The sequence below is a fragment of the Aquila chrysaetos genome, chromosome 1, assembly GCF_900496995.4.
Source record: "Aquila chrysaetos chrysaetos chromosome 1, bAquChr1.4, whole genome shotgun sequence".
In the NCBI taxonomy this organism is placed as follows: Eukaryota; Metazoa; Chordata; class Aves; order Accipitriformes; family Accipitridae; genus Aquila; species Aquila chrysaetos.
In genome coordinates, this window is record NC_044004.1 from 19,121,401 (window position 1) to 19,147,943 (window position 26,543).

The 26,543-nt window shown below is 38.1% G+C and overlaps 1 protein-coding gene across 6 annotated transcripts in view; it reads right to left on the reverse strand.

Annotated features, from left to right (window-relative positions):
* KCNIP4 (potassium voltage-gated channel interacting protein 4) overlaps positions 1-26,543 on the reverse strand; it is a 472,256-nt gene that overhangs the window by 339,427 nt on the left and 106,286 nt on the right. Inside the window, exon 1 of one of the 6 annotated variants that reach the window (XM_030011669.2) lies at positions 21,211-21,522. The exons of 4 other annotated variants lie outside the window; for them this stretch is intronic. In XM_030011669.2, the coding sequence (XP_029867529.1) occupies positions 21,211-21,298 (88 nt within the window). In that variant the 5' untranslated portion in view covers positions 21,299-21,522. Of the gene's footprint in view, positions 1-21,210; positions 21,523-26,543 lie in introns of those variants that run through there. One more of the 6 variants, XM_030011714.2, reaches the window with a different exon arrangement.

The following is a 26,543-nucleotide window of genomic DNA, read 5'->3' on the forward strand; positions in this document are numbered from 1 at the left end:
CCATGCACCCATGCCCTAAGATCCCCTCCGGAAAGTTACTGCATAGATTCACATCCATCATAACTGTACCCTCTGCTGAAGGGGAAAAAAGAAACAGCAGTATATGGAGAGCGCCCTAGAGTATTCAAAGATTATGAACGCTGGAAAAGTAGATGATGTTGAGCAATTCTTGACTTTAAAAACAAACTTTACTTTTAAACCAACCTGGAATTGGGACATGGAGGTAAAATAATCTTCTACCCCTTACAGACCTGAGATCTGCCCCAGGAAACCTTGCCAGTTTTTGCAATTTCTCTCAGTATTTACTTGATTTTTCCTGTTCGTAGAGTCATGGCATTAATTGCTTACTGACTTCAACTAGGACGTATTAGGATGCTTAATTTATGAGGAAAGTTTAAATGCTCTATCTATTCTTCATACACAATATTTAATATGGGAAGGATACAGAGAGAAAATATGGGGAGGATACAGAGAGAAAATTTTTGCTTATGAAAATGCAAGTTAATATTTCACTCAGGAGCAATGAAGACGAATTATTTTGCTTGTTAATTAATAGTATATACAACACCCACGGAGCAGTCAGAACCTGGACAGAAACCTGAAAACACAGCAGTGCAAGCAGCAGTAACAAAACAGAACACCTGAGAATCTGTTCCTACGTGGTTTTTACATTCTCAGAGATCAGTTCACAAGCAATGGGGCTCACTGTAAATCATCTGCTGCAGCTGACCAAAGCAGTCTTTCAAAAAAGGAAAAAAAAAAAAAAAAAAAAAAAAAGCAATGCACAAGTTTGGCCATCCTTCAGTCCAAAGCCTTACTTAATATTCTTTTCTAGCCTGCAAAGTAACCTTCAACCACAGGGTTACAATTTGCTCCAGAAATTTATTAGCATTTAGTTCTTACTTCCCCATTCAACACAGCAAGCCTTTGCATGTACTTTCTGACTTCATTCTTGAATGGCCCTTTTCCTCAGATAAGATCCACTTATATAACTTCAGGGCAGGAACAAAATTTTCTGTTTTCCTTCATCTTAATAAAACCTTGTTCTCCTGGATGTTCCTTCAGTGCAGTCTAATGAAAATTCATAGGACATCCATTCATTCATAACTAGAACAACTTCTACCTTGGAATTTTCTTTCTGCTTAAAAAATAGTGCAACAAGCCCATTATATCTAGAGATTCTCCCAGGGATTATACTCAATCGTCCACTTGCTTCTGCTTTTTGCTATCAGACCTTATTAGCCTCATTTGTTTCCCACGCTTCTGAGAATCTGTTGCCCTTTTCGGTCTCTCCAAAACAAGCCATAGATTTTCCTTTCACAGTTCCCTGACATTTTTCAGGTCAACATGAAGAGCCATCTGTTCTCCTTGGCATATAATTCCTATTCTTTCACTTTAAAATTAATACTATTTACTTACGAGCCTTGAGCTTCAGGACCTTCTTCATATTTTTCCTTCAAACTTTTTTATGATGTCCCATTCATCATCTTTGTCAGACCTACAAGTTTTACCTTATGACATATTATAACTTACTTGGATTAGTCTTGTATTCACAGATTGTGGTTGAAATAATCTGTGATTCATTTTGTAATGTATGCTCAAACTGAATATTATTGTATAGGATACTCAAAAGTCTATTTCACAAAGAAAGCCTTTTTTTCTTTTCTTAAAATACATAAGAAATTGTGTTTTCTGGCTAGTTTCCAGACATTTTCCTGCCAGCCTTACTCTCTCTTTCTCTATATCTCAAGTGAGAAATAAGGAAACATCACTGGAAAACTTTTATGGGAAAAAAACCCCACGGGAATAAACAGGTAAGTTTACTGTCAAAAATAATCGTAACTTTTTTCAGCCCCTTCTTAAAGACACCTTAATATCCCTTACTAAGTAGTTCAACATTCCTGAGAAAAAGGGGAGAATGATAGTCACACTTTCAAGAAATGAAATAATACAGACTTGTATTTTTTCTGTACTAGCTAAACATGAAGTTACACTTGAACTGAGTACCACTAGCTGTCTCAAATCTTTATCCTATGCTTGTTTCTACACAACTGTGTTTTGATGGCCCAGACAGAACAAATTAATCCTGTGCCAATCCATTCAAAATATGCTATGTGGAAGTACCAAGCACGGGCTTTACAGCATCAATGGTCAAAGTTTGAGTTATCCTTAAACTATACTGTACAACCAGAACCAATGTCATCACTTTTAGATGCAATTAAGTTCCCTGGCAGCACTGTTGATTAATGTATATGTTAGCTCAGAAGGCTAAGCAGGCAAATAGCATAGGTCCAAAGGGCATAAGGGAAGCAAAGATTTAGGGGGGAAAAAGTATGTAAGTGAACCAAAAGTTATAAAAAGCAACAGTAACTTCAAAGTGAAAGGATATGCTAATTCAGGTTACTCTTATAATGACATATTGCTAGCATTTTGGGAACAGATGTACAGTTCACCATATAGAAATGACCACAACATCTACTCAATTAATTGAATGCCCTCATTAACCATAACATCCTCTGTGGACTTCATGGAGTGCGGAAGACACCTTGACAAATTAAGGCATCCGTTTTCTAAAAAATGTAAATTTGGGTTAAAGTAAGTAGCATTAGGACTACTTAAAGTTCTGATTTAGCAGAGATTGTGAAACATTGTGAAAAAAAAAAATTGAGAATTATTCTGGATTTTCCCCAGGATTTCCCTCATCCAGGAAGCTCTGTTTAAACACCAGGCAATTAGAAATTTTGTAGTTTATTGTAGATTTCTCATTTGGATTGTTTGCTCATTTAGATTTCAGATCTGTTAAAAGAAAATTCCATGCAAAAATTAGTATCTTAGTAATAATATGCTAATTACATACTGAGACAATTAATGAAATAGCACCATTAGACAGTACTAACCATGAGCAGGTCACACAAACTTCGGTAACTTTTCTGTGGATTTACTTACTCTGCCTTATTACACAAAATTGCTTGGAAATATTTTGTTCCCAGTTTTAATTTTTTCCCTTAAATCCCCCAGTCTTACATGTTTGTAAAACTACTATTGCCGAGTCCCATATTCAATTTTATATGACAATCATTGTCTTGATATGACATGATTCTGCATAGGGTTAGTTAATTTAAGAAAAGTGTATTTTCCTGATAAAATTATTGTATTAATACTGGGGATCTCAACAGCAAGGACACTAAGAGTCATCAAGACAGAAGAACCAGAATTTTCTTGTTGCTGAACTAAGCTACAGACAACAATTTCTTGACACAGGCAGGAGTAACTCTCAGAAGACAACCTGACACCTTTCCTGAGATGCTGTTAAACGTAAAAGGGTTTCTTTATACCCAGGAGCCTGTAGCAACACCCTGTCTACGAAGCTAGAAGCGCACTTCGTTTTCTAGAACAAAGGGTAGGCAGCATTTATTCTCTGAAATTTTCAAACAGAAATATGATGCCAAAAGAAGCTCCTGTTTCAGGTGGCAGCAGGAATGAGACTCCGTATTCTATTTTACTTACATTTACTTAAAACCTTCAGAGCTGTTTCCCATCCAGTATACTTTTTTATTCTCTTCTGCCTTCATGCCTTTCATGTAGATTTCCTTCCACACTTGCATGACAGGATGGCCACTGCCAAAGCACTTTTATCGACCCTTCTGCTTTGAAAGCTGCTAGAAGCCCTAATGCATTCTCTCTATCTTGCTTTTTATCATCAGAGAAGCAAGTTCCTTTACCCAAAACTCAGAGGAGTAATTGGTCTCAATTAAAAACTGGCAAAAAGCCCAAGCCTGTTGACTTTCAAAGCGTTCACAAAGAGACCAGTTGTTTACACCAGGCTTTTCAGAAAGGTAAATGAGGGTGGCTTGTAAATTAAGGGATAGAAAAAAGCAGGGCAACCAATCTTTGAGAAATTTGACCTAACCACCTGGAAGCATCTTCTACAGCGGTTCCAATCACCCAGTGCATATTACTCAAAAGGCAGAATAGAGGAGGCTATTGTAAGGCTGCTTGGCTCAGAATGATTTCCAAATAGCATTTAGTATCAAAAACAAAATTTATGAAGCAACAAAAATAATTCTCATAAATGAAATAATAAAGTGCAATTTCCATAGAGACAGGGAAGAGAGGTGCAGAGTGCTCAGAAACTTTTTTTTTCCCCCTACAAACACACAATGGGAACAAAGCAGCATACTGACAACAGCTGATCCCAAAACTACGTGGCTCCTATAGTGTCAAGTTAGCTTAGCACGAGAGGGCCATAAGATTTTATCAAAGAAAAGCGTATAAGAACTAAACAAGACCATAAATAACCAACTTGTCTATCTGTGCCTCTTCCAAGTTCAGAGTTAATTTCATAAAATTGAGGACTTAAATTCTGACGACAAACCAGACTGCGATTTAAGACAAAACAAAGACCAGTAGAAGACCCCAAATAAACTTTTGTAAAGGAAAAAGCATCCCTTAGCTCACAATCAAGCTGTCAGAATGAAAACGCTCTTTGTACTGAATATGAAAAAATAGAAACCACGTCCTGAAGCAGAAATGCATGCTTACCATTAACTCAAAAAGCCTGTAAGCCAAAACTCAACAGCAATAGGCAAAAAATAGCAATTTTTGCAACCCCTTTACAATAAAACACCATGCTTTCACCTAGCTAATGCTTCATACACACCATCTTTCATCACTGTTACGTCCAAATTACTACATTTAGAAGGATCATTCTGCAAGATTCTAACAAGAGGGTCACTGCATGATTGTCATTCCACCCCAGACTATTGAACAGTACTGCTTGGGACATCAACCTGAAAGCAAAGAAGATATTTTAAGTGGTCAGAGTTGTACAAGCCCATAGGAGCAAGAGAAAAGGTAAAAGCAGTGGAGTCAGGAGATTAAACTCATGGTTTGCAGGCACCAGCTAAGGAATATGTGAACTTAACATATGACTAATAACAAACTGGAAAGACACAAAAATAGCCATTGCTCTGTTACAAAGCAAAGCAAACCTTTTATTCAGTCAAGTAACTGCTTGCATTGCAGGGGCAAGAGAACAAAAGGCTAAGAAATGTGAAGAGCTTTTCAGGTAACAGAGCTCTCGAATACGGCAGAGAGCTGCTAAAGTTAAACCACCCAGAAGCAAAGGGCAGAAGGGTGAAGGACTGAATTCTTCATTTCTATTTGAACATCAAAAAACCCAACCAAACAAACAATGCAGAAACTGAACAGTCTCTTTAAGAAAAGATATTTTTGGGTGAAAGTAGATTAGTATCTTTCTACAATACTCAATACCTCAGCAGAGTCCTTCAAGTCCATTCTGAAAACAGGCTGCTTGTATACACTCTGAAACTTTTCTTGCAATTTTTTTTTTTTTTTAATTTCCTAGTTCAGTTCTATTTCTTAACTGAGTGGTAACCATGAACTGGAGATCTAGCACAGGGAAATAAGCTTTCAAGGATATAGATAGCACTACACAGGACCTGCAGAAATTAAATATATACTTAAGATATTTATTACATATTTATTAGATATCTCCAGAAAATAAAGAGCCAGCTACAAAATGCTTGCAATTTGAGTACAGGGAAATCCAAAGAGAGAGTACTTTGCATCTAATTTTTCTCCTGCCATTGACTTAGAGCAGTATTACACAAGAAAATCCAATATATACTGGAATAAAACCAAAAAGAATTTGAGAAATTGATGAGATACTCAAAGAAACCCCAGCCCTAGAGTTTCCTATCGGTAAATAACACAACAAATTCCATGGCCTATAACACGCTAGAGACATTTCTAATGCAATATTCTAAGTATGCCTTAAAATACAGTCTTTATTTTTTCTAGTCTGAACTTTATTAAACTCCTTGCATTTTTTCCTAATACAGATTTACCTAATAAAGGCAGAAATAAATTAGCACAGAAGAAAATAAACTTTTAATTCAGTAAGTTGAGAAAAAAATGAAAGCCAAGTTACACCATTAGCTATCGCTGAAGCATTTTTTTCTATAACATAAAGAAGCTGAGTTTCTGGGAGCAAACCCTTGTACATCATAGGAGATACCACACAGAAAAATGATCACCAGCTTTGACAGCTTAAATATCTTGTGTATTAGTAACTGACATCCATTTGGGGGCCTATTCTTTGGGTTTTGGAAACATTTCTCTTACTTGGTGCTTGCTAATTAGATGTTTGAGAGCAAGAGCAACCTGTCATCTTAATGTCATTCCATGGCTTGACACAGGAAAAAAAAAAAAACAAACAACAGAAACCAAGGCCATAATCATACATTCCTAAGAATGCCAAGAAATAAACAAAAAAAAGGGAATATATGGCCTTTGTGGGTAAATATATCCCCCTGGAATTTTTTCCCACTGCAGTTTTGTATGGCATATCTATAGAAATGGAAATGCCAAAATGCAGATCTTGAGTTAGGGCCCATACATTTCACCTTTTCCCCTGTACCTATAGTGTCAAAGCACCTTTGCCTTCTGGAATCCCAATCTGCAGTGTAACAGTTACAGCAATATGAAGCACATTTGTGACCCACTGAAAACCAAAGGAGCATGCACAGGCATTAGTGTGACAGGTAGATACCCTTTTGTCAGCAGCACTGTAAAATTGAAAAAAAACCAAACAAACCTTAGTTTACCGTCAGTTCTACAGTTGACTAGTTAAAGTCTTAAGGGAGGGGCAGAATTCTTCACACTTTCTTACATTTGAAAAATAAATTGCGAGAAAAGGTGATGCAGGATAATGGAATTGTTCAAAAGACAATTTTAAAAGAAAAATAGAAACCCCAGTAAAAATTATCATCTTCTAAAAACAATGACCTAAATGTAAGTTTAAAAAGAAAACTCACTTTTAGGACATATAATTCCTTTTTTTTTTAATAGTACAGAGTGAAACAAATTAAATTTTATAAGCATCCATCTGGGATTCAGAATGTTTGATTGCATTTTTACAACAGACTGAAATGAAAATAAGTAGTTTACTTTAGCAGTTGGTACAGTTCTATGCCTGGAAATTTATCATAGTTTGCCATGTAATTTAAGCACTTAATTTCCAATAGCTACTGCTCTCAGCCTAGGGAGGCAGTGAGGAGGAAAAAAAAAACAACCTACAACAAATTACACATGATGAATTTTTAGTAGCCTCAATATGGTTTTCTGTGTCATTAGGAGACAGGATACCGTGCAACAGACTGCCTGAAAGAAGAGAAGGTTAACAAACTGGGTAGTAAAAAGAAGAGGCTATGTGAAAGGTGACCTTCTGAGAAGAGGTATTCCAGCCTCTGGCTGGGATGAGGAAAGGCTTTGACTCCTACAGAATTATATTAAAAGTAGCTTATCATTCACTCTGAAAGAGAGTTGTCCTGGCAACTTTGCTTTGTATTGAGCCATGTGATATTGCACTTATGCATTTGTATGCCTTTGACATAGCTTCTTGATTGGACTTTTCAGGAATCCAGTGCTGGGATGCTAAGTCTTTAATCCTACATCATAAGACAGATACCAAGCTACTTAATTCTACCAGAATTACTTCTGCTCCAGGACTGCAAAGGATCAAAGCACAGGCAGCAGTTTTATCAGTGTTTTCTTGGACTTCAGCAGAATGTAGGCACCAGAGTCCCAATGTACTTACCCATGGGCTGAAATAACTTGTCCTTGTCGGGAACTGCTGGTGGAACAAAAATCTCAAACAATAGTTTTGCATTCTAGCTAGTCAACCGTGCCTTGTTTTAGAATGACAGATCTTTAGGATTGCCAGTAGCATCCGTGGAAGAATCTTTGCAAGACAATATTGTGTCTCCCAAAGCATTGGACCAAGAGTTTCATATTTTCCTCATACTGTGTTTAGAAGAAATTCACAGCAGCTTACATAAATATACTCTGCTTTTTTAATGTGTTTTAAATACCATGTTATTCCAGTAGAAAGCAAAAAGAAAATTTTAAAAATAGCATTAAATTCATTTAAACAAATGAGTGGCATGCAGCAGACTGGATGTAAGAACACTGATCTCTCGAGGCAGGTCTTGTGGCATCAGTTCCCTTCAGGATGTGTATGACCTCTTGATTTGGATACAGTACTTTAAGACAGCCAATCTTTAATATGTGCATTTCACTCTGCTCTCTCTTAGCTGCAACTCTTGACAAGGTAACAGCAAAACAAACAGATGACTTAAGTAGGATTTACAGATAGGTTAAAAAAAAAAAAAGGACAAAGGCAGGAAATGCAGTAGAAGTAAGTGATCATACATCACAGCAGAGGAAGGTTACAATGGAGTAGGCTTACGGGGTCAATGCTGAAGCTGCTCATGTTCAACACGTTCCTAAGTGTTCAGAAAAAGAGGACAAATAATGAAGCTATCAAAAGCTGTTTATGATATTCAGTGAAGGGTTAGTGCAAGAACTGCAGAAGTACCACATGCAACTGAGGGACTGAGGGATGAAGAGATGAAAGACAGCAGGTAGATGAAACCACGTAGCCAATTTAACATGAGGCAGGTAGGAAAACCAACTTTATTTCACACCACAGGGGGATGAACTCAGTACAGACTACAAGGACTGAAAAATGGAAACATATCCTCATAATTCATACTTCTAAGAAAACATTAGCTTAGCAGCACTTCAAAAAAACCCAACACACACAACGTCTGGAATGATTACAAAAATATTAAAGAATTGAAAAGCAAGCATAAACAACTGTTAAAACAGGGGTTTTGTACATTTTTAACTACTACAAGACACCCTAGATTCTCTAGGCTAAAAAGGAGTTGATAGAAAGTAGCAAAAGACAAAGCACTTAACTGTATGTAAACAGCTGCCTGCACCACCTGAAGAAAGCACTGTGAACTCCAAGAATATGAAATCTTAGTATATCAAACTTATCCCACTGGCAAGAGCCAAAAATAAGTGGTGCTTAAATGGATAGAGATAATACAGCCAATTCAGAAACTCTAAGCTGAGCACTACTTGGCTTCTTAACTACTGACCTTCAGGAGTGCTTCCTATACCACATTCAATCTGCAGGGAGCTGTAAGTGCAGTGAGGGTCTTCCATACTGCTTCAGCACGTAAGTGGGCAGAAGCATGAAACAGAATATATTAATGATATATTCCACCAGTCATCACCTTTCCCATGCCCTCTAGACACAATTATATGTGTTTGAAGGCTTTTTCCTTCAAATTCAGCTCCTCTACGGCCCAGCTTGCTAAGGCCCCAGCATTGCACATCCCCTCTCTCACAGCTCCCAGACCCATAGGCACTCCATGACCTGTATTTCATGTTTGTGATTCACTGTGGTGCAACCATTTCTGCCCCTTATCCTTTGCCCTGTCAGACTTTAAAGTTGGTCAGCGCACCTCCAGGTAGATAGACAGGTAGTTACAGTGTCCCAGTACCTTACTCAATCTATTTAAGTGTGGAATGCCTCATCTCCAGGTATACACTTTGGTGATATTTTTTAAGCAGTTGTGTTGCAATACTTTGCAATACTACTTTGGGACTCCAGATCTGGTATTTGATGCAGATTAACTAAATGTAAAAAGCTAGTAGTACAGAATATAAGCTAAAAGATTGCATTACTTGGAAAGGATAGTGTTGTAAAAAAAAAGTCTAGAACAAATTTATTTTTTGTTTGTACACTCATACATACAGTGAGACAGTACCTATTTATCTTCCAGGTAAGCTGTAATAGAAAGAAAATCTAAATTTCCTCAAGTGTAAATTTGCTCACTTTGATCAGTAGCAATACAGCTAAAATTGCATGCTTAAATACATGTATTTAAATAAATGTCCATCTTGTATTGAAGTAAACAGTCAACATAAAAGCACTGAAAATTTTAGATACTCTATTATCTGTTATTACATGGTATTTTCCTTCTCTCTTTACTGATGAGTTCTGCCTGGTAAGACAAGAGATACATTATTATTCATACTCTTAGAAAGAAAAGGAGGGGGGGGGGGGGGGACAGGCACATAGCAAAATGCCTATTTACAGTGTCAAGATGATAAAATTCTTCTAAACATTCACTTTTTGGCAGGCAGTTTTCTCCCTGATGAAAATTAACATATTTTGCTATATGGTATGACTTGATTGATAAAAACATTTCACCAGACTAGTCGTGAATGAACTGTCCTTATTTCTACACTGTCTCAACAGGATGACATTTCAATTACTGACACAGTATGATACTGTACAGACAAGAGGTAAGTAATTTAATAGATCGGTCCAGAACTTCCTGTAAGCAATACATACAATTCAATTAGTTTCTCACAATAGACTACAGCGGTTATTTGAGGAGCTTCAAGCACTTCATCTGGTAAGTCTTCACAGGGGCAGGAATGCCCTGCTGTTTCCATTCACATCTGTCACTCAGCATTAAAGTTTCAGAGCGCTGCGAACATGGACACAGGGTATGTAGCGGCACTTGGATTCACCTGTGTGCGGCAAGAGGGAGAGGGCCTGAATGACAATGAAATTTCCAAACCCAGCAGGCAGGGTAGCAGATGCGTGAAACTGAAGGGGAGCAGTGACTGTCAGCCACCGCCAGCATTTCAGTCTTCCCCGACCTGGATTTTAGTTACTGCTGTAACTCTGTGAACTGAAGAAACGGTCTGTTTTTGAAGGAATAAATATTTCTACACTGTATTTTAGAAAAATCACGAGTTTGATAATTTTGCCTTCAATCTTACAGCTTCAGAGGACTGAGAGTTAAGATATGACACTATGCTGTCCCCTATTTCTCTTGGTCCAAACTCTTCATTGGTACAGATTTGCCCGTGGCTTTATACCAAGGATGAATCTGGTACACAATAACGCAGATGTATCAGTGTCTGTGCATATAGGCACATATTTGTATACTACTGTCACTCGCACTCTTCCTTCCCCTCCATCTTCTCTCCTCACCCTCACTCTCCAGGGTATGTGCAACTGTTTTACTTTAGGTAGGTTTTTCTTAAAGTCTTATTTTATATTTTCCCTTCTCTTTGGCATTACTTTGCATCTGGTTTTCTTTGGTTGGTTGCATTTTTAGAAGCTATTAGCTGATTGAAGAAATTAAAAAACTTCTTGTCCTCACTAAAGAGTCCTGCTGCCTCTTCAGGGATCCTGAGGAGCTATGCACAGAGGCTACTCAGGAAAGTTAAATATTAATTAATAAGTAAGGTAGAATAGTTAAAATTAATTCAGTCTCTGTTGGGACCCTCTCATTCAGAATTAAAATAGACTTTGGTTTAATCTCCTTGAGAAATGAATTATGCTAAATTAAAATAAGGCCACTTCAGTTCTGATACTTCTGAAATGTAGTAGTTCTACTTGATTTGAATTAAAACTGCACATGAAGACAATTCTTTAGATTTGTCTTATGTTATAATTCCTTTCCTGAACTGATAATGGAAGTTTACAAAAGTTGTGTTAGGCTGCAGTACAGCAATTCAAGAGCAGCTTATCACCGGTGTTTAATACCTGTTTGTCTGGAAAAAAACTTATGGTATTTTGGGGTAACTGACTAAACGCATATAATCATTAGACTCACATTTACAGTAATTAAGTAATTTCATATGTATTTTCTACAGAAAGTTCTACAGATTTTACTGTCACGGATTCCAGAGGCATCATTGCTAGTGAATTAGATGGTTAGAGTACTAACCGTACCTGACATGAGATGCCTGAATATGAGCACATTTAAAACTTGTAAGTGAAAACAAAGAAAGATTGTTTAAAAGGGGGCCTGTTTAAAAATTAGTATACTTACACATTTTGAATACATATTTTTAGAAATGTAAAAATCATAACTTTTCCATAATCCCGTATAATCTAAATCTTCAACATTAGCAGTTACTATACATACTCTACTTGATTAAAAACAAACTTGAATTTTTTCGCTCCAAGCTGGACGCATCTGAGTGCGTGTGTTGGTATCACATCTGACCAGCAACTCTGCTCTCTCAAGTGCTGCAGAAACCAGAGCCCCCACCTCACATTATGTCCTCGTGCCAAGGGACTCATCTGAGGAGAAAATCTGACCTGGGATTTTTAAGAAATTCTTCTCCACCTAACGTAACGTAGTGTAGCCATTAGACTGAAAAATCTACAGACAAACTTTAGAGGAGCAAGTGACATAAAAGCCTGATTCCTATTTTCAGAGTTGACTAAGGAATCTATCTTCTGCTGACCTTTACAAATATTACGATAAATCAAATATAAATTATCACCTGCCACTTATTTTTCCTGAAATTAACTGAAGTTTACCATGGCTGTACACAGAAAGGGCTGCACATCACAAATGCTAAATGCTGTTTGATTTTAATCACATCCCTCACAAAAGGGACTTAAAAACCAACAAATCTGCCAATAAAAAGCAGACTAACAGAGACACAAAATTTAGTACCTTATTTCAGATTTATTCAATTTCCTAAATTAATGAAGTATGGGTGCTGATGAAACAGACTTCCCCCCCCCATCCCAGACTCTTTTAATTTATATTTAAATTTAATTACACTGCCTAGATGGGCACTCTATAAAAAGTTCAAGAGGGTAAATCAAATTATTACCAGTTTTAAAAGCTAAAGAGCCTATTTGACACCACCCTACCACCAATAATACTGTACATGCTTATTTTCAGATGACATAGTCTGAAGACACAGTAATGACAAAACTTCATTTGTAAAATTATGGTATCAATATTATTTGGAATAGAACTTCAATTGCAGAATTAATGACACGTTAGAGTTCAATACCAAAGGGTAGTAACAGGAACACAGGGTCCCTAAGAATATCTGCTGTAGCTTTAAAAAGATGTTTGGAAAATAAAATCTTTAATTTTTGCAGTATTTTGGTGAAGTGATCCCTGTATAAAGGTCAAAGTGTAAGCATACTTGCACCATGCTATGGACTTTAGTTAAAAATACAAAGATGTAAATTAGCACTCAAAAAACAGAATCTAAAGGTAACATCTTAGTCAATGTGTAGAGAACCAGCTGATCGAATTTGGACAGCTTTTTGCAGTGGAAAGTTCAGGTGTTCAATTCCAGAGCTCTTGGTTTGTTTATTTGGAAGTAATTTTTTAAAAAAAACAAGTATTTCAGTTTTGGAACTGAGAGAGATATTAAAGTGAATTGCGTGCTCTTCCCTGACAGACTGTCATTATGAAGACACAAGAGGCAAATTAAGAGTTCAGTGTCAAACTAAGTGTGTCACTCCAGTCAACATCTAAACAAATTCAGAGACACAAAAATCTGCAGGTTGAATTTAAATGAATCAGGCTATACATGGAAATGATAAATGTTAAAAATACATATAGTCTGAAAACACCTTAAAGCAAGTAAAGGCCACCACACCATACTGGGAAAGAGAATAGTGGTCTGTTGACAACCGGTGTCACTATGTTATTGCACATGAACAGGTGACTGCCAGTGTAATAGGGCATAAGGTTGGCTTTTGCCATGGCCACGAAGCGGTGTTAAGTTTTATCAGTTCTATCATTTCTACTGGCTGTATCAGAGCCAGTCACATAAAACAACCAGTTAAAGACTGAAGTGCTGTTAGCACATAGTTCAGTGCCCACATACTTCCAAGGCAACATATTACTGCCATTTTCCAGATTGTCCATTTACTTTATATCCAAACACAATATTGAATTGGCCATCACCTATCTCTAATGTTCTTAAAGAATTCAAAAAATAAACTATTAAATGGGCAAAATATTTTTTGTCAATGCAGGTTCACATTCAAGATAGCTCTTGCAGACTCTTTGTTAAATATGAACAAGTGGTTATCCCAGTTTTTGAAGAGACCACCATTCATTAAACTAAAAGTTAAATTACATACTATTACTGCAGTCATCTAAAAGCATATGCATATATTGTCATATTTGGGTGAATGAGATTGTCAGGGTTTCTCATTTTTATTCCTTGCTTGCATCTTTCACTTAACAGCCACAAATGAAACTATGAAGCAGATCCAAAAATACAGGGGTTTTCATTATATGTTTTAATACCTTCATTTGAAGGATCTTCTATTGACACTGCTACTGATAGGATGAGTTCATCTGCCCTAGTTATCCCTGTTTTAGCTGTTACATACTCATCTTCTTCCATCAGTAAGTTTCTAATCCCTTCTCAGGACATTAAAGAGTACAATTGCCTGAGGGGGTAGGAAAGTATTCAGACACAAGGCTAGTCTTGTGGATTTGCATTAGGTCTTCAAGCATAATCATTTGTATTCTCATTCATAGCCAACAGTATGACAACAGAACAATAGCATTATTTTCACTCCAGGGTAAAATATATGTATATATTAGGTCCTAGAACTTATGCTAAGGCTATTCCATATGCGAAGCCTAACAAACCCAAGATATTAAAAAAAGCACATGCAATGATTTTTATAATTAGGCTGTAAAACACTATCTGAAAAAAAAATGTTTCAGTTGACTTCATATTGGTTTATAACTCCATGCAAACTACCAGTTTTAAACTTCTGGTGATTGGAGGAAGGGACTCAGGAGAGATGATTTAGTTGAGAACACTTTTTAGGAAGAGGTAGGCATTAGAACTGTTAAACTGTGATACTCTACCACCTTTTGAAGCAGTGATATTATTCTAATTGCAGAGAAGTTTATTTCAACATAAAAACATAAGAATGATTGTATTGGTTCAGACTATGGATCCAACTAGCACAATATCCTGTCTTCAGCAGCAGCTATTAGTGTATGCCCAGAGAAGAGGAGAAGCAGGACAAGCATATTCAATATTTTCCCCTAACACTTTCCTAGCCACAGACTATTTTAATTTTGGGGGATTTCTTACATGTACTACAGTTAATCTAGTTAGTGGCTCCCAACAGATTCGTTTTTGAAGTGCTTTCCCAGCTTGTCCCTCTGAGCTCATGCATAACTTTTTGCACTTACAACACCCTTTAGTAAGGAGTTTCACATGTTTATCAGCCCCAGGGTTTCATTCCTGACTGGTAATGGTAAGGTCACCACCCATCCATTTAGACATAAAGCTTATTTTGCGCAGCATGCAACACTTCACGTTAATCTACATTGAATTTTATCCACCATTTTACTGTCTCAGAGAATCATTGCACAAAAACTGTCTACAATAGAAAGTCCCTGTAAAATGAACAAAAACTCAACAACAACAAAACAGCCTGTATACTCTAAGGTAGTACTTATTACCGTTTGCACCCAAATTTCTGCTCTAAGTATACTCTATTCCTTACTGCTTCTATACTCCCAAGTTACTCCGTACAATGGTTCAAGGAAAAGTACACACACAGTTAAGAACTGCATTATATCGCATAAGGCTGAGATAGTCTTAATGCTGCCATTTCCTAACATTTTGCGTGCATAATTTGGTAACTTTCTAAGAGTTCCTTTAAGAATATTTTTAAACATAATGTCAAGTGCTGTGTCCTATATACAGATGAAGTTTTAATATTAACTTTACAAATTATGTCAGTAGTTTGGACTCTTTCAAGAATGTTACAGAACGTAGGACTTCCAAAGGGAGATCATTAAGGATGGCTATGGGATGCTTTTCAATATGTCATTTGTAAGAGAAGCTGAACTGCATCTTTCATTATAATTAAGATTCAGATTCGGAATGAGAGAATAAAAACTCAAACAATCTTTTCAAAAGAAATGGTATGCAGCATGGTAACTTTATCTGTCCTTTTCCCATTAACATACCACAAGAAACCTTAAGACTTCAAAGAAGACTCTTTTGGAATGATCTAGAAAAAAAAAAAAACTGTTTGAAATAGCTGATATGATGAAGTTAATGTGTTAAAAATATGGGAGGTTTGAGTGAAATATTTAAACATATTCAGGAGAATATGTTTAAAGATTAGGGTATTGCATTTAGATCCCCTACTTCAAGATATCCTTCTACCCACAGAAATTTTTCACTACTGCTTCAGTCTTCTGTGATGTTCAGTCAATCTGCCATATGCAGGATTATAAAATGTGAAGTTGAAACATTTTGTACAACACTGAGTTTTGAAGATACTGCTTAAAGGAAGAGAGAGGTATGCAAATTGGGGGAAGCAAAGGCAGTCTATCTAGACCCTTTTCTGAAGAGGGGAAAATTTATAATCTGTGAGTGCTTAGCAGTGATTTATTAACATACATTTTCTAATTACTTACATTACTTAAAATCTGAGTGATCTTCTACAAAATCGCTAGAAGTTCACAGCAGGTCTGCAGCTGCAGCATATGAGAGGTATATAGCTAGGATTGATGTTTTTGGTGAACAAAAGATATTTATAATCTGCTCGAGCTTGAAGCAGAATGTAGCATAAGTGCACTAAGTTATGGCATTCTCAGCATTTCCCAAAATTTCTTTTAACCTAAATGCTGCTAATTTCAATACATCTTGCTCTTTTGTCTCAGAGTACTGTCTATAGTATAGCCTTCTTCTAAACAACAAGCCTGTAGGAGGGGTCCTATTTCTTTATGATTACATAAAAAAAAGGTGCTTTCAAAAGCCAGGTACTCAACCATGCAATAAACCAAAAATCCTAGCAACATTATAAGAGGACTCGGGCAAAATTCAACTCATATTTGCCAACAGGACTTAAAAAATAAATTTAAGTTGGGGGGGGGGGGGGGGGGGTGTTTGATTGGTTGGGTTTTTTAAGGTATTCTTCTCTCAGTATCTGATATTTTACATTTAGGTGTCTCAGTCAACTACTAGTACAAAACCTACTCAAAATCCAACTTTGTAACATTCCTGCATCCACCACACCCTTCCACAAAAGTGATTTCTCTGAGGTAGCCTAATAGCAAGACCACACTGGTGAATGTTATCAATGCTAATCAGGAAATTGAGAAAGCACAGAAGTACAACGCAGAACTTCAAATGAAATCTTGATTGGTTTCTTTGAAATTAATGAGGCTTCTTTCCCTAAACAGGACATGACAAACATGCACATTAGAACTTGTGCAATTTTATGTAAGAGAGCAAACGCTGCACCTCTGTATATGAAAAATATCTGAAACTGTAGAGGTTCAAACTACCTCACAGGCAACAGACAAGAGATGCAGACCTTAAACCTGGAATTCTTTTCAGTTTAAAAAAAAAAAAAGAAAAAGAAAGAAAAAAGCCTAATCAGGTTGAGGAACAATACTAATTTGGTATCAGAAGAACAATTTCTTCAGCGACACAAACCAAAAAAGCATTTGGAAACATATGAAGCCCATGTCTTCCCATGAATGTTGACATTTTAGCTTTTTCATGATTTCTTCAAGCTACAAGCTCCTTTTTAAATAATTTTTATGCAAATAGGATCTAAAATAAAAGGGGAACATCCTTTTCACGTGCTCTCTTTGCCTCATGTTGTTTAGGATTATTTTGATGTTTTGCATTATTGCTTTCTTTTAATTTCTATTTTTTTTACATGTATTTTCAATAGAAGTTAATGGAACATTATTAACCTGCATTCAGAAATGGTAATTCATCTTGGAATTACCTAGAAGCAGCCTTGGAAAGCATTCATAATAAACCGCTGTCTCAGACTCAGACTTTAGGCACTGGTAGGCAGGTGAACTACAACTGTTGTGAGCCCCTGGATGCCTCTGCGTTAGTGCCTCCCACACCTTCAGGTCTATGCTCAGATGGTATCTTCCTCTTGGCAGTAGGCTACAAAATATTTCTGTGCACAAACAGGCAAAATTTAAGACTAAGGACTACCTTCTGGTAATCTGGTTTCTCAAAGAAAGTGCCATCAGAAAGTACATCCTGCATTCACAAATAATTTTATTTTTTTTAAACTAAGAAAAATCTCGAGCCTGTGATCAGTGTTATTTTACACCAATGGCATCAATCTCTAGATTAAAATAATAATAATTAAAAAAAATTCAATCAATAGCTTAATCTACATAAGCCTGGAAGAGTGAGATTATTTCAGTTTGTTGGATAGAGTACAATTCCACAGCCAGAGCTGTTCTCCTCTTCCTTCTTTCCTTGTAAACACATATGCTAACTGGGAATTTGAATCTGTCCTGGAAAACCTAGCGTCCTTTATGGAATTTAATATGAATACTTGTGAAAATTTTCCACTGAAGTCAATGAAAGTTTTATTTCTATCATCTCTTTAATGCCCATACTTTATCAGTTGTGACAGTTAAGAAAAGTTTCCTAACCATTGCTCTGAAACTATGTTTTCTCCATTTTAAAATAATTTGCCATCTATTTCTTGATCTCGCAGTGATTTATCATGTTATTTGTAATATACAAATTCATGTTGCATCCAAAAACTGAAACATTCTCAAGGGCAGTGCTAAGTTCTTCACAACAACGTTTCAAAGACCAGGCCCTTCCAACACACCTCAAGAGGCAGCAGGCAATAAAGTAGGAATTGGTATGACATTTGAAAAATACTGTCTTCAAGTATTTGAGGAAGTCTGTTTCACTTGTGGAAACACATCAACTTAATATATAGCAGAAATTACGGAAAATGAAAAACTTTGTTTAAAAGACTATTTCTTTTCACTACATTTTGCTGTCAATCATACTAACTTGCTGTAAAAAAAAAAAAAAAAAGTGGAAGAGATCCGGATGTATTCAGGCAGAGATTGCCACTTAAAACCCATTGTAAAGATTTATGCAGCATTTACCTTCTTGCAAGGGGGTAGTTTCATTAATATTGGTTACAGCTTAGTTGAATATTTAGCACAAGTCCATGTTTATGTAATATCACAGACAGCTAGCTATAAGAGATAAAAATTATTTTAAATATTGAGATTCACCACAGAACAGGCCTCTAGTGCTGTAAATGATTATGAAATGCAAGCAGTAAAACCAATATCCAACAGAGACTTCTTACCTGGGCCTATAGCCAGCAAATCGTCTCCCTCCTAGCTCATTTTCTCTTGTTTTCTAAATCAGTGTAATCACACCAACTACAGCAGAGCGTGTACCAATCTATGCTGATGAATATATACTTAATCTACAACATGCCTACCCATATAGAAAGGAGGAATGGATTAGATTCAGTGCATATGCTTTCAACAATGTGTAGTTCCAACTTACTAAGTATAAATTAAACATTAAAGAACACCTGAAAAAGAAACAGGGCAAATCATATCAACAAGGAAGTTAAACTGTGTTCACTATTGTGCTCCTTAGTAAACATGTACATTTTGAAAATAATTGGTCACTTGAGTGAGCAGATTGCCTGCTTGTAACAAGCTAAATAAGCATACTTTTTTGTTTCTAGTAGCTATCCTACATTTTCTGAATGCTCAAGATAGAAACAGCAATACCTTTAATATACAAATTAAGGTATAAAACTTTCTAACACTTTCAACTAGGCTTCCTCATTCATCTTCGTAAATTATCAACTAATTATCAATATAATGAATTATGCATTAGATTTTGCAGGGGGAACAGTAACTGGTATTGCAACAGTTGAGGTTAATGAGTAGACTGGGCTATGCAAGAACTGAAGAGTGGAGCTCTACCTCTCTTAACAGTTCAATAATTATCACATTATATTGATCTCACTTGCTACATCATTTGAACACAACAAAGTCTATTAACCTAGTAATAGTAGTAAGATACTGTCCCCCGTACTGAAAACAAACTGAAAATTTCCTAGGAAGTGTCTCAGTTCTTAACAGTTCCCAAGAGCGGGGGTTTTTTCTTGCTTGTTTCCTTTAAGGAAACTGTTTCATACCACTCTACTTGGCTTTCCAGTAATTCAGCATTGAAAATCTGCTGCTTAATTATAAATTAAAGAACTTCTTTTAGTAGAAACAGAAGAATCAGCATCCACACCAATTCCTGAAAATAGTTTTGAATTGTGAGCTTAGAAAGCTTGCAGTACAAACGTCAGTCTGAAAAACAACGTAGTGTGCATCGTTTGCTAGATCGGAAGGGAAGAGCTTGGACGACTTTGTGAAAAAGGAGTATTGGTGTTCATTTCTAACATAGCTTGCTTCTTGCATTGTATGTTGTTTAATTTCCATAGCAACCCACAGGAGCAAGAAGCCAGCATTTTCAGAGAAATCTGAATTGATAAAATTCACAAAAGAGAAACCACGATAGACTAGGAATAGTACAGAAAATAAAGTCAGGGAAATTCTATGTCACCAGACACTTAAAGTTACTAAAAAGCTGTATCACATTTCCACAAGTTACAAGCATCCTGTGAAGTACTGATTGCCAATGTTTAGGCCATGATCTTTATAGCATTATAACCCCAAATCTGATAAATAGCACGCATCAATACTCTAAATGATTACTGAAAAGTCAACTTTGCTCTCAAATCTTTCCATCAGTACCTAAACCCGAGGAAAAAAAATAAACAAAACCCAAAAACCAACTCACCATCAGCAGAAACTTTCAGAATACTTGTAGTAAAATGAATGGCTTTTAATTCTCAATAATGATGTTAGCATAATTAGTTATTATCTGCTGATGCTGGACTTGCACCTCTGCTTGATGATTTTTCCAAGGGGGGGGGGGGGAATTAAGTCTAGAAAGAACGACAATTATATTTTATAAATACAGATGACATCACGTGAGCCATCATATTTGTCAGCTGTTGGGAACAGCCATAGAAAATGCTGATTTATGAGAAAAGTATATTTTCCAAAGTGCTAAGAAGGAAACTATACCATTTGTTCAGTCTGGCTTAGAAACCTTATCTGGTACTGTACAATTTGTCCAAGGTTACAGGAAAAAAAATTACCTAAATAAAGTTGACAGCCGTTTATGTTTCAAATTCTTTTAAGGGCAAAAACCACCAGTGTTACTTAAAGTTTGGAACAAGATGCTATAACATCATATTGACGGTTCGCGGCAGATTTACACCTTAAGCAAAAACAAGCCTCTGAGAAAAAGAACGTAGTCTCCTTGTCAAAGTAAATCACTTCTAGAAACACTGAAAATAAAAAGCGTGAGATGCATCCTTTATGACCACACGTGGATACTCCGCATTACCTTTGATGTGCACAGGTGGACAGGTGAAAGCACGTACACTCACAGCCCAGTTTGGATTCAGGTGCGTAAATGCTGTCTAAAAGCTGTACCAGAAAGCTATATACGCGGATTTTATTATGTTCAGCCACAAAACAGTTCACAGATGTCCCCTTTTTTTGCTATTACTCGCAAGATGAAAGGAATTACAATAAAAGCAATGCCATCACCACCTTAACCCTTCGGCAGTTTTCTCGTTATCACGCAGCACAGCTCGACTACGAAGAAAAAACCAGCCGTTACCTGTGTGAAGAGACCCCGTGATTAGCCTGAGAAGGTACTGGGCGAATTTCAGTATTTCACGCTTACACCGCTTCCTGCAGCCGCTCATCGTAGGCAGGACGGTATTGCTCCGAGAGGGGCCAGAAGACTTCGCCAATCCAGAGAGCGGGCTCCGCCAGCAAACTTCTGGGGCAGTTCGGAGCCTCCTGGCAGCCGAGCCAGCCCCCTCCGATCCACCCCGGCGCCGGGTCAGCGGCGCGGGGCGCGGGCGCAGCGGCGCGGGGCGCAGCCACACGGCGCAGCCACCGCCGCGGCCGGACCCGCCGGCAGGCGCTGCCCCGCGCGCGGCTCCGCGGGCGCGCAGCCGGCGGGTGGTGGGGTGGGGCGGGGCGGGGCCGCGCAGCCCGCCCCGCGCGGGCAGGCGCCGGCGCGCACCACGCGCGGGGGGCTCCGGCTCCGTCCTCCCCCGTGAATCAGCAGGCAAGCGGGGCGGGGGGGCGGGGCCGCCGGGGCGCAGCACCCCTCCATCTCCGCGTTACCGAGGGGAGCGGGCGGAAAAAACCCCCCACCGGACGGCAGAGGCCCGAGCCGTGAGGCAGCATCCCGGTGCCAGCCGTTGCACCAAGCTGCTCAAGGTCGGAGTAGGGGACTGCCTCGCCCGCGCCTCACCTGCGGGAATGACATCAGGCGCTGAGCTGGGCTGGGGGGGGGGGGGGGGTCCCCACCACCTTAACTTTGCCCGTCGGCCGCAGGACGCGTAGCCTGCTGAAGGTCAGGGACACCCCGGGCCGCTGCACAACTGCACAGAAGGAGTAGAGTAAGGGGACCCCGAGAGCTCGCCCTGCCCTCCAGCCCACGGACCTGGGACAGCCGGGAAGCTGGCTCCGGCACAGCTAACGTTGTGTGGGTAGGATCGCTCCAAGAAAGTCTCTTTAGGAAGCTACGTGCATTCCTCACTATTCGCTTACAAATTCATTATTTTCCATCTTGCGCGAGAAGTGTTTCTTATTAATAAAAAGGATCTGCTGAAGTCTTTATCCATGACCAAAGAACCCAAAGAGTCTGTTTTCATTTCCCTTGGAGTACTTCCCTGTACTACATAAACACAGAGAACAAATCTATTGCATTAGATGGTGATGCAATATGTAATGCCTAATACAGTTAAAAGAAGACAAAGAACCCATTAAGGAAAAGCTTAACAGAGGAAAATCACTGTCTGATCTAATTTTAATGACAGCATTGACCATAAAACATTTTGGTGAATGCCTTTAAAAAATTATAATAAACACAAATACACATCTTCAAGCTATGCTTTGTATTACACACTGAGTGGAGATAAACCCGTTACAGACACAATACATCAAAGCGTTACCAAAGTTGCAGTCAGATGACATGGTTTCTGGGTCTGCTATCTAAAACACAAGCATGCTGTCATATGCTTCCAGTGAGGCTACACAGTTAATGGAAAGAACCAAAATGAAATAGCTCCCAGAACCCCCCTGTTTAGCCCCGTGAAGGGTTTAGCCTGAGAAGGAACTGGGCAAGTTTCAGTATTTCATGTTTACATCCCTCCCTACAGCCACTCATCTTAAGCAGTAACTATTTTCTGTGTCTTTTCAGAAAAACTCTGGCAAGAAGAGTTTGACAAAAAAACCCACCACAACAAAATCATCAAGTTTTGAGGCATTAGAGATTGCAGTATGCCTTACCAGTTTCTAAACGCCTCTGGTCTCTGAAAAGGAAATTGCTTAAATAGCTGGTAGAGGTAAAGAGATACTGAAAACAGAAGTATGTATCTCTTCTTTATGAGAGGACAGAAGAGGCCAATGCAAATGGTTCTTAGCTGGAGTCCTTGACCTTCTTAATCTTTTGACACTTTTAATTGCTTTATACAAGTTTCACTAGCAGTGTTACTTCAAAATAAAGAACTGAAATGCTGGTTTTCTAAAGCCATACATAAGCATGTATCACTAATACCATGTTTTGTTGTTGGTTCCCCCCCCCCCAAGACAAAGCTACATCAGCTCTGACACTTGTTCCTAAACCTTTTACATTTCAACACAGCAATAACAGTTATTGCTACCTAAGAAAGAGTTCATGAAAGGTTTCTGACCATTTTCAATACATGGCTCTTAACAAACAGTGGAGTATTTGGATAGAATTGGATCTGAATCTAGCTCCCAATATTTCTCTGCTCAACAGAAAAGGCTGACTAATCTTTGGACTAAAGCTGCTTACCCCAAATCAAAAGAACAGATCAGGGAAAACAGGACAGGAAAATTAGAATGGAAAACTGTAATAAAACCATCATGGTTTTGTTGACAAATATATTATAGTGAAACAATACGAAGGACAGTTGGAGAGTATCAACTTCTATATAACAGTAATGTACATTTTGGGGGTTTTTTTTTAATTGATGGGACACACTGAAGTCCTCAGTCAGAACCAGTCTCTTTGCACTGAAGTATATAAATACTTTTTATATCTATAAGCTACGTCCACCCCTAATAATTCATAATCTATGAATTAAATCTGAACTAAAACCTATTAAAAAAAAAAAAAAAGAAAATTCTTATTAATGTCAGAGGGATCTGGATCAATTCCTGTAAGTTCTGACTTCGGAATCGGGTACTTAGAAATCAGGGTTTAAAAGCCACTATTTAAGTACAATGGAGAAGGAATAAAATGCACACACACAAAACAAAAGAGTTTTTCAGACATTAGGAAAAGTAAATGGAAGGAAAAGTAAACATTGTTTGTAAACTCCTGGATTTTCAAATTGTTTTACCCAGTCCGGCTGACAGGCTCCTAGAATAATATGAAGCACAAAATTATTTTGTTTTGAAGTACTTGGAAGGCATGAAATGACTGTGGAGGAAACATATGCTTTTTTTTAAAAAAGACTGTCCATAATAGCAGTCCAGTTTACATGCAAAATGGAAAAGCTTCCCTGAATGTACAAAGTGTACTATAGAGCTGTTAAGACAAATTAATTGATAATAATAAAATATTTTCTTCCTTTGAGGATTTCTAAACAAATCTACAAGAAAAATCTTAAAAATCTTTGTCACCATGGCAAGAAAACCATCAATTTATGAAATTCAGTTCTATTCCATCCATAGATGTAATTCCACATGCATTTTTAGAGCTTCAGTTAGGGTCTCAGCATCACTGGGCTATGCCCCAGGCCCATGTGTTGGCAACTGAAGCGCACCCTAACCATATACAGGAGGGGGGTATACACTGATGTAGCTTTAGTCTCACACTACAAAAGACAAAACTACACAAATCTTGTAGTTCAGAGCTGGTCAGTATTAGCAGGTATGTAATCAGTATTTCTTTTCTTGTTCCTGTGTAGGAATAGTATTTCACTATAAAACAAACCAAAACAATCAAAACCAAAGCAGAAATCGATTAACAGCAATATGAAAACATGTCTTAAAATAAGTAAAGAAAAAAAAAACCCTGAGTTTTATATTGCATAGGCTGCTGGGACAAGCTAGTCTAATCTTCCTTCAAAAAAAATCTTAAGCCCAAATGCACTGCCTGTCTCAGAACACAACATTGTGATAGCCTGTGTGAGAGACTGAAAGAGTTAATGTCCCAAACATTGTGTGGGGCAAGTTCTGCTTAAAGACAAACCCTGCACAGCAAGGAACCAAGGTGAAAAGCCCACCAGCTCAGACATCAGCAACAGGAGGGGGAGGGCGTGCTGGAGGGTGCGCAGCTCCCTGTTCTGATAAGCTCTTCTGATACAAAGATCAAACAATGGCCACGTCTGCAGGGAAGGAGAAGTTACTCCACAAAGGACCCCCAAGCCCAAAGGCTCACACACTGCTCATTAGCCTGATAAGTTTGGGTGCCCACCCAAAGGAGGGGCAAGGATGATAAAAGGGCACAAAACTGAAGCCCCAGGTGCGCAAGCCCACTGGAACTGGACCCCTCAGCTGACTGGACCAATGCTGGACCCAGGACCGGTGAGATCTTTCTCTCTTCCTTTTTCTCTCTCTGTCATCTTCTCTCTTCCTTTTCCACAATCCCTACACCTCATCTGTTTCAAGACATAAAGCGTTGACTGAGTCTGGGACTAGGAGTGGATCCAGCCACCCCTGGGGCCTTCTCTGAGGAGGAGTCTAGAAAGCAAGGGAACCTGAACCTGAACCTCATGACTCAATGGGAGGGATCTCCTTATTCCCTGAACTGATGTATATGGTTACCCTGGGTTACAGGGTTTACAGAAGTAGTCTCATGCCAACTCCTGTTGTGAGAAACCCTGCCACATACTATCACGCCTCCCCAGTTCAGTTTGCTTCTGTCATGAATAAAATCTTTAACTGATCATTTGGTGTCTTTTAGCCCGAGGGAATTCTGAATTAAACATGACTCTCTGGTCTGTCCAGCCCAGGTCGTGACAGCCTGGCATAAAATTATAAATAATAATGAATTAGCTAGCATTATAATTTCTTTCTGAGAGAGAAAGAGTTACTACATACAGTTTATATTTAATAACAAAACAAAGCAAAACCATCTCTTAAATACTCAAGAAGAAATTAAATTTGGCTGTCATCATATTAAGTAACAACAGCAAAGACTTAACTTGCAAAAAAGCACAGTATAACGGTTTAAGGAGAAAAAAGCCATCACAAATATTTGATGAGAAGAAGCAGCCCGTGCAATAAGGATGACAGTGCACGCCAGATATAAACTTGCTAGTCTGGTAACAAAAAAGCAACAGCGCAAGCTGAAGTGACATATACAGGGCACAAGTTGATTGGCTTCTTGGAGACGATTTGCCTTGTATACCTCTTTCATTTGCACTTGTTATTGAAGCTCTCTTCCAACTTCAAAGAGCAAAATTTCCTCCTGAACTAGCCTGCGCTGTTGACTAAGAGCAAATTGAAATCTTATAACAATTACAAAATCAACTCAATTAGATGCTTCAGCCTCATCAGAAAGGGTGACTGCAGGAAGTCAAGCAGGAGCACTGAAAACCTGTACACACAGTTTCCTCACTGTTGACTTCAGCAAGGGCTTTTGTTCTTAATGCAAATGCTGAATTCCACAACTGAACAATTTTATCAGAGGATTTCTAACCTCCTTATTTCAAAGAACAGAGATAACATTTACAACCTAAGCACATGGCAAGAAATAACAGATGGGTAGAAACAAACAGATGGGTGAACACAAGGTAACAGCGAGATGTTTACAATCAGCATAATAAACAGCTGCCACAAGTAGATGACCATCATCGGATCTCCTTTCAGTTGCTCCCTGTCTGTCATAAAAGTAAGGGTCTTCCTAAATCACAATCCCTAATGTGTTTATTTTAATAGCTCTTCTCTGGACTTTTACTT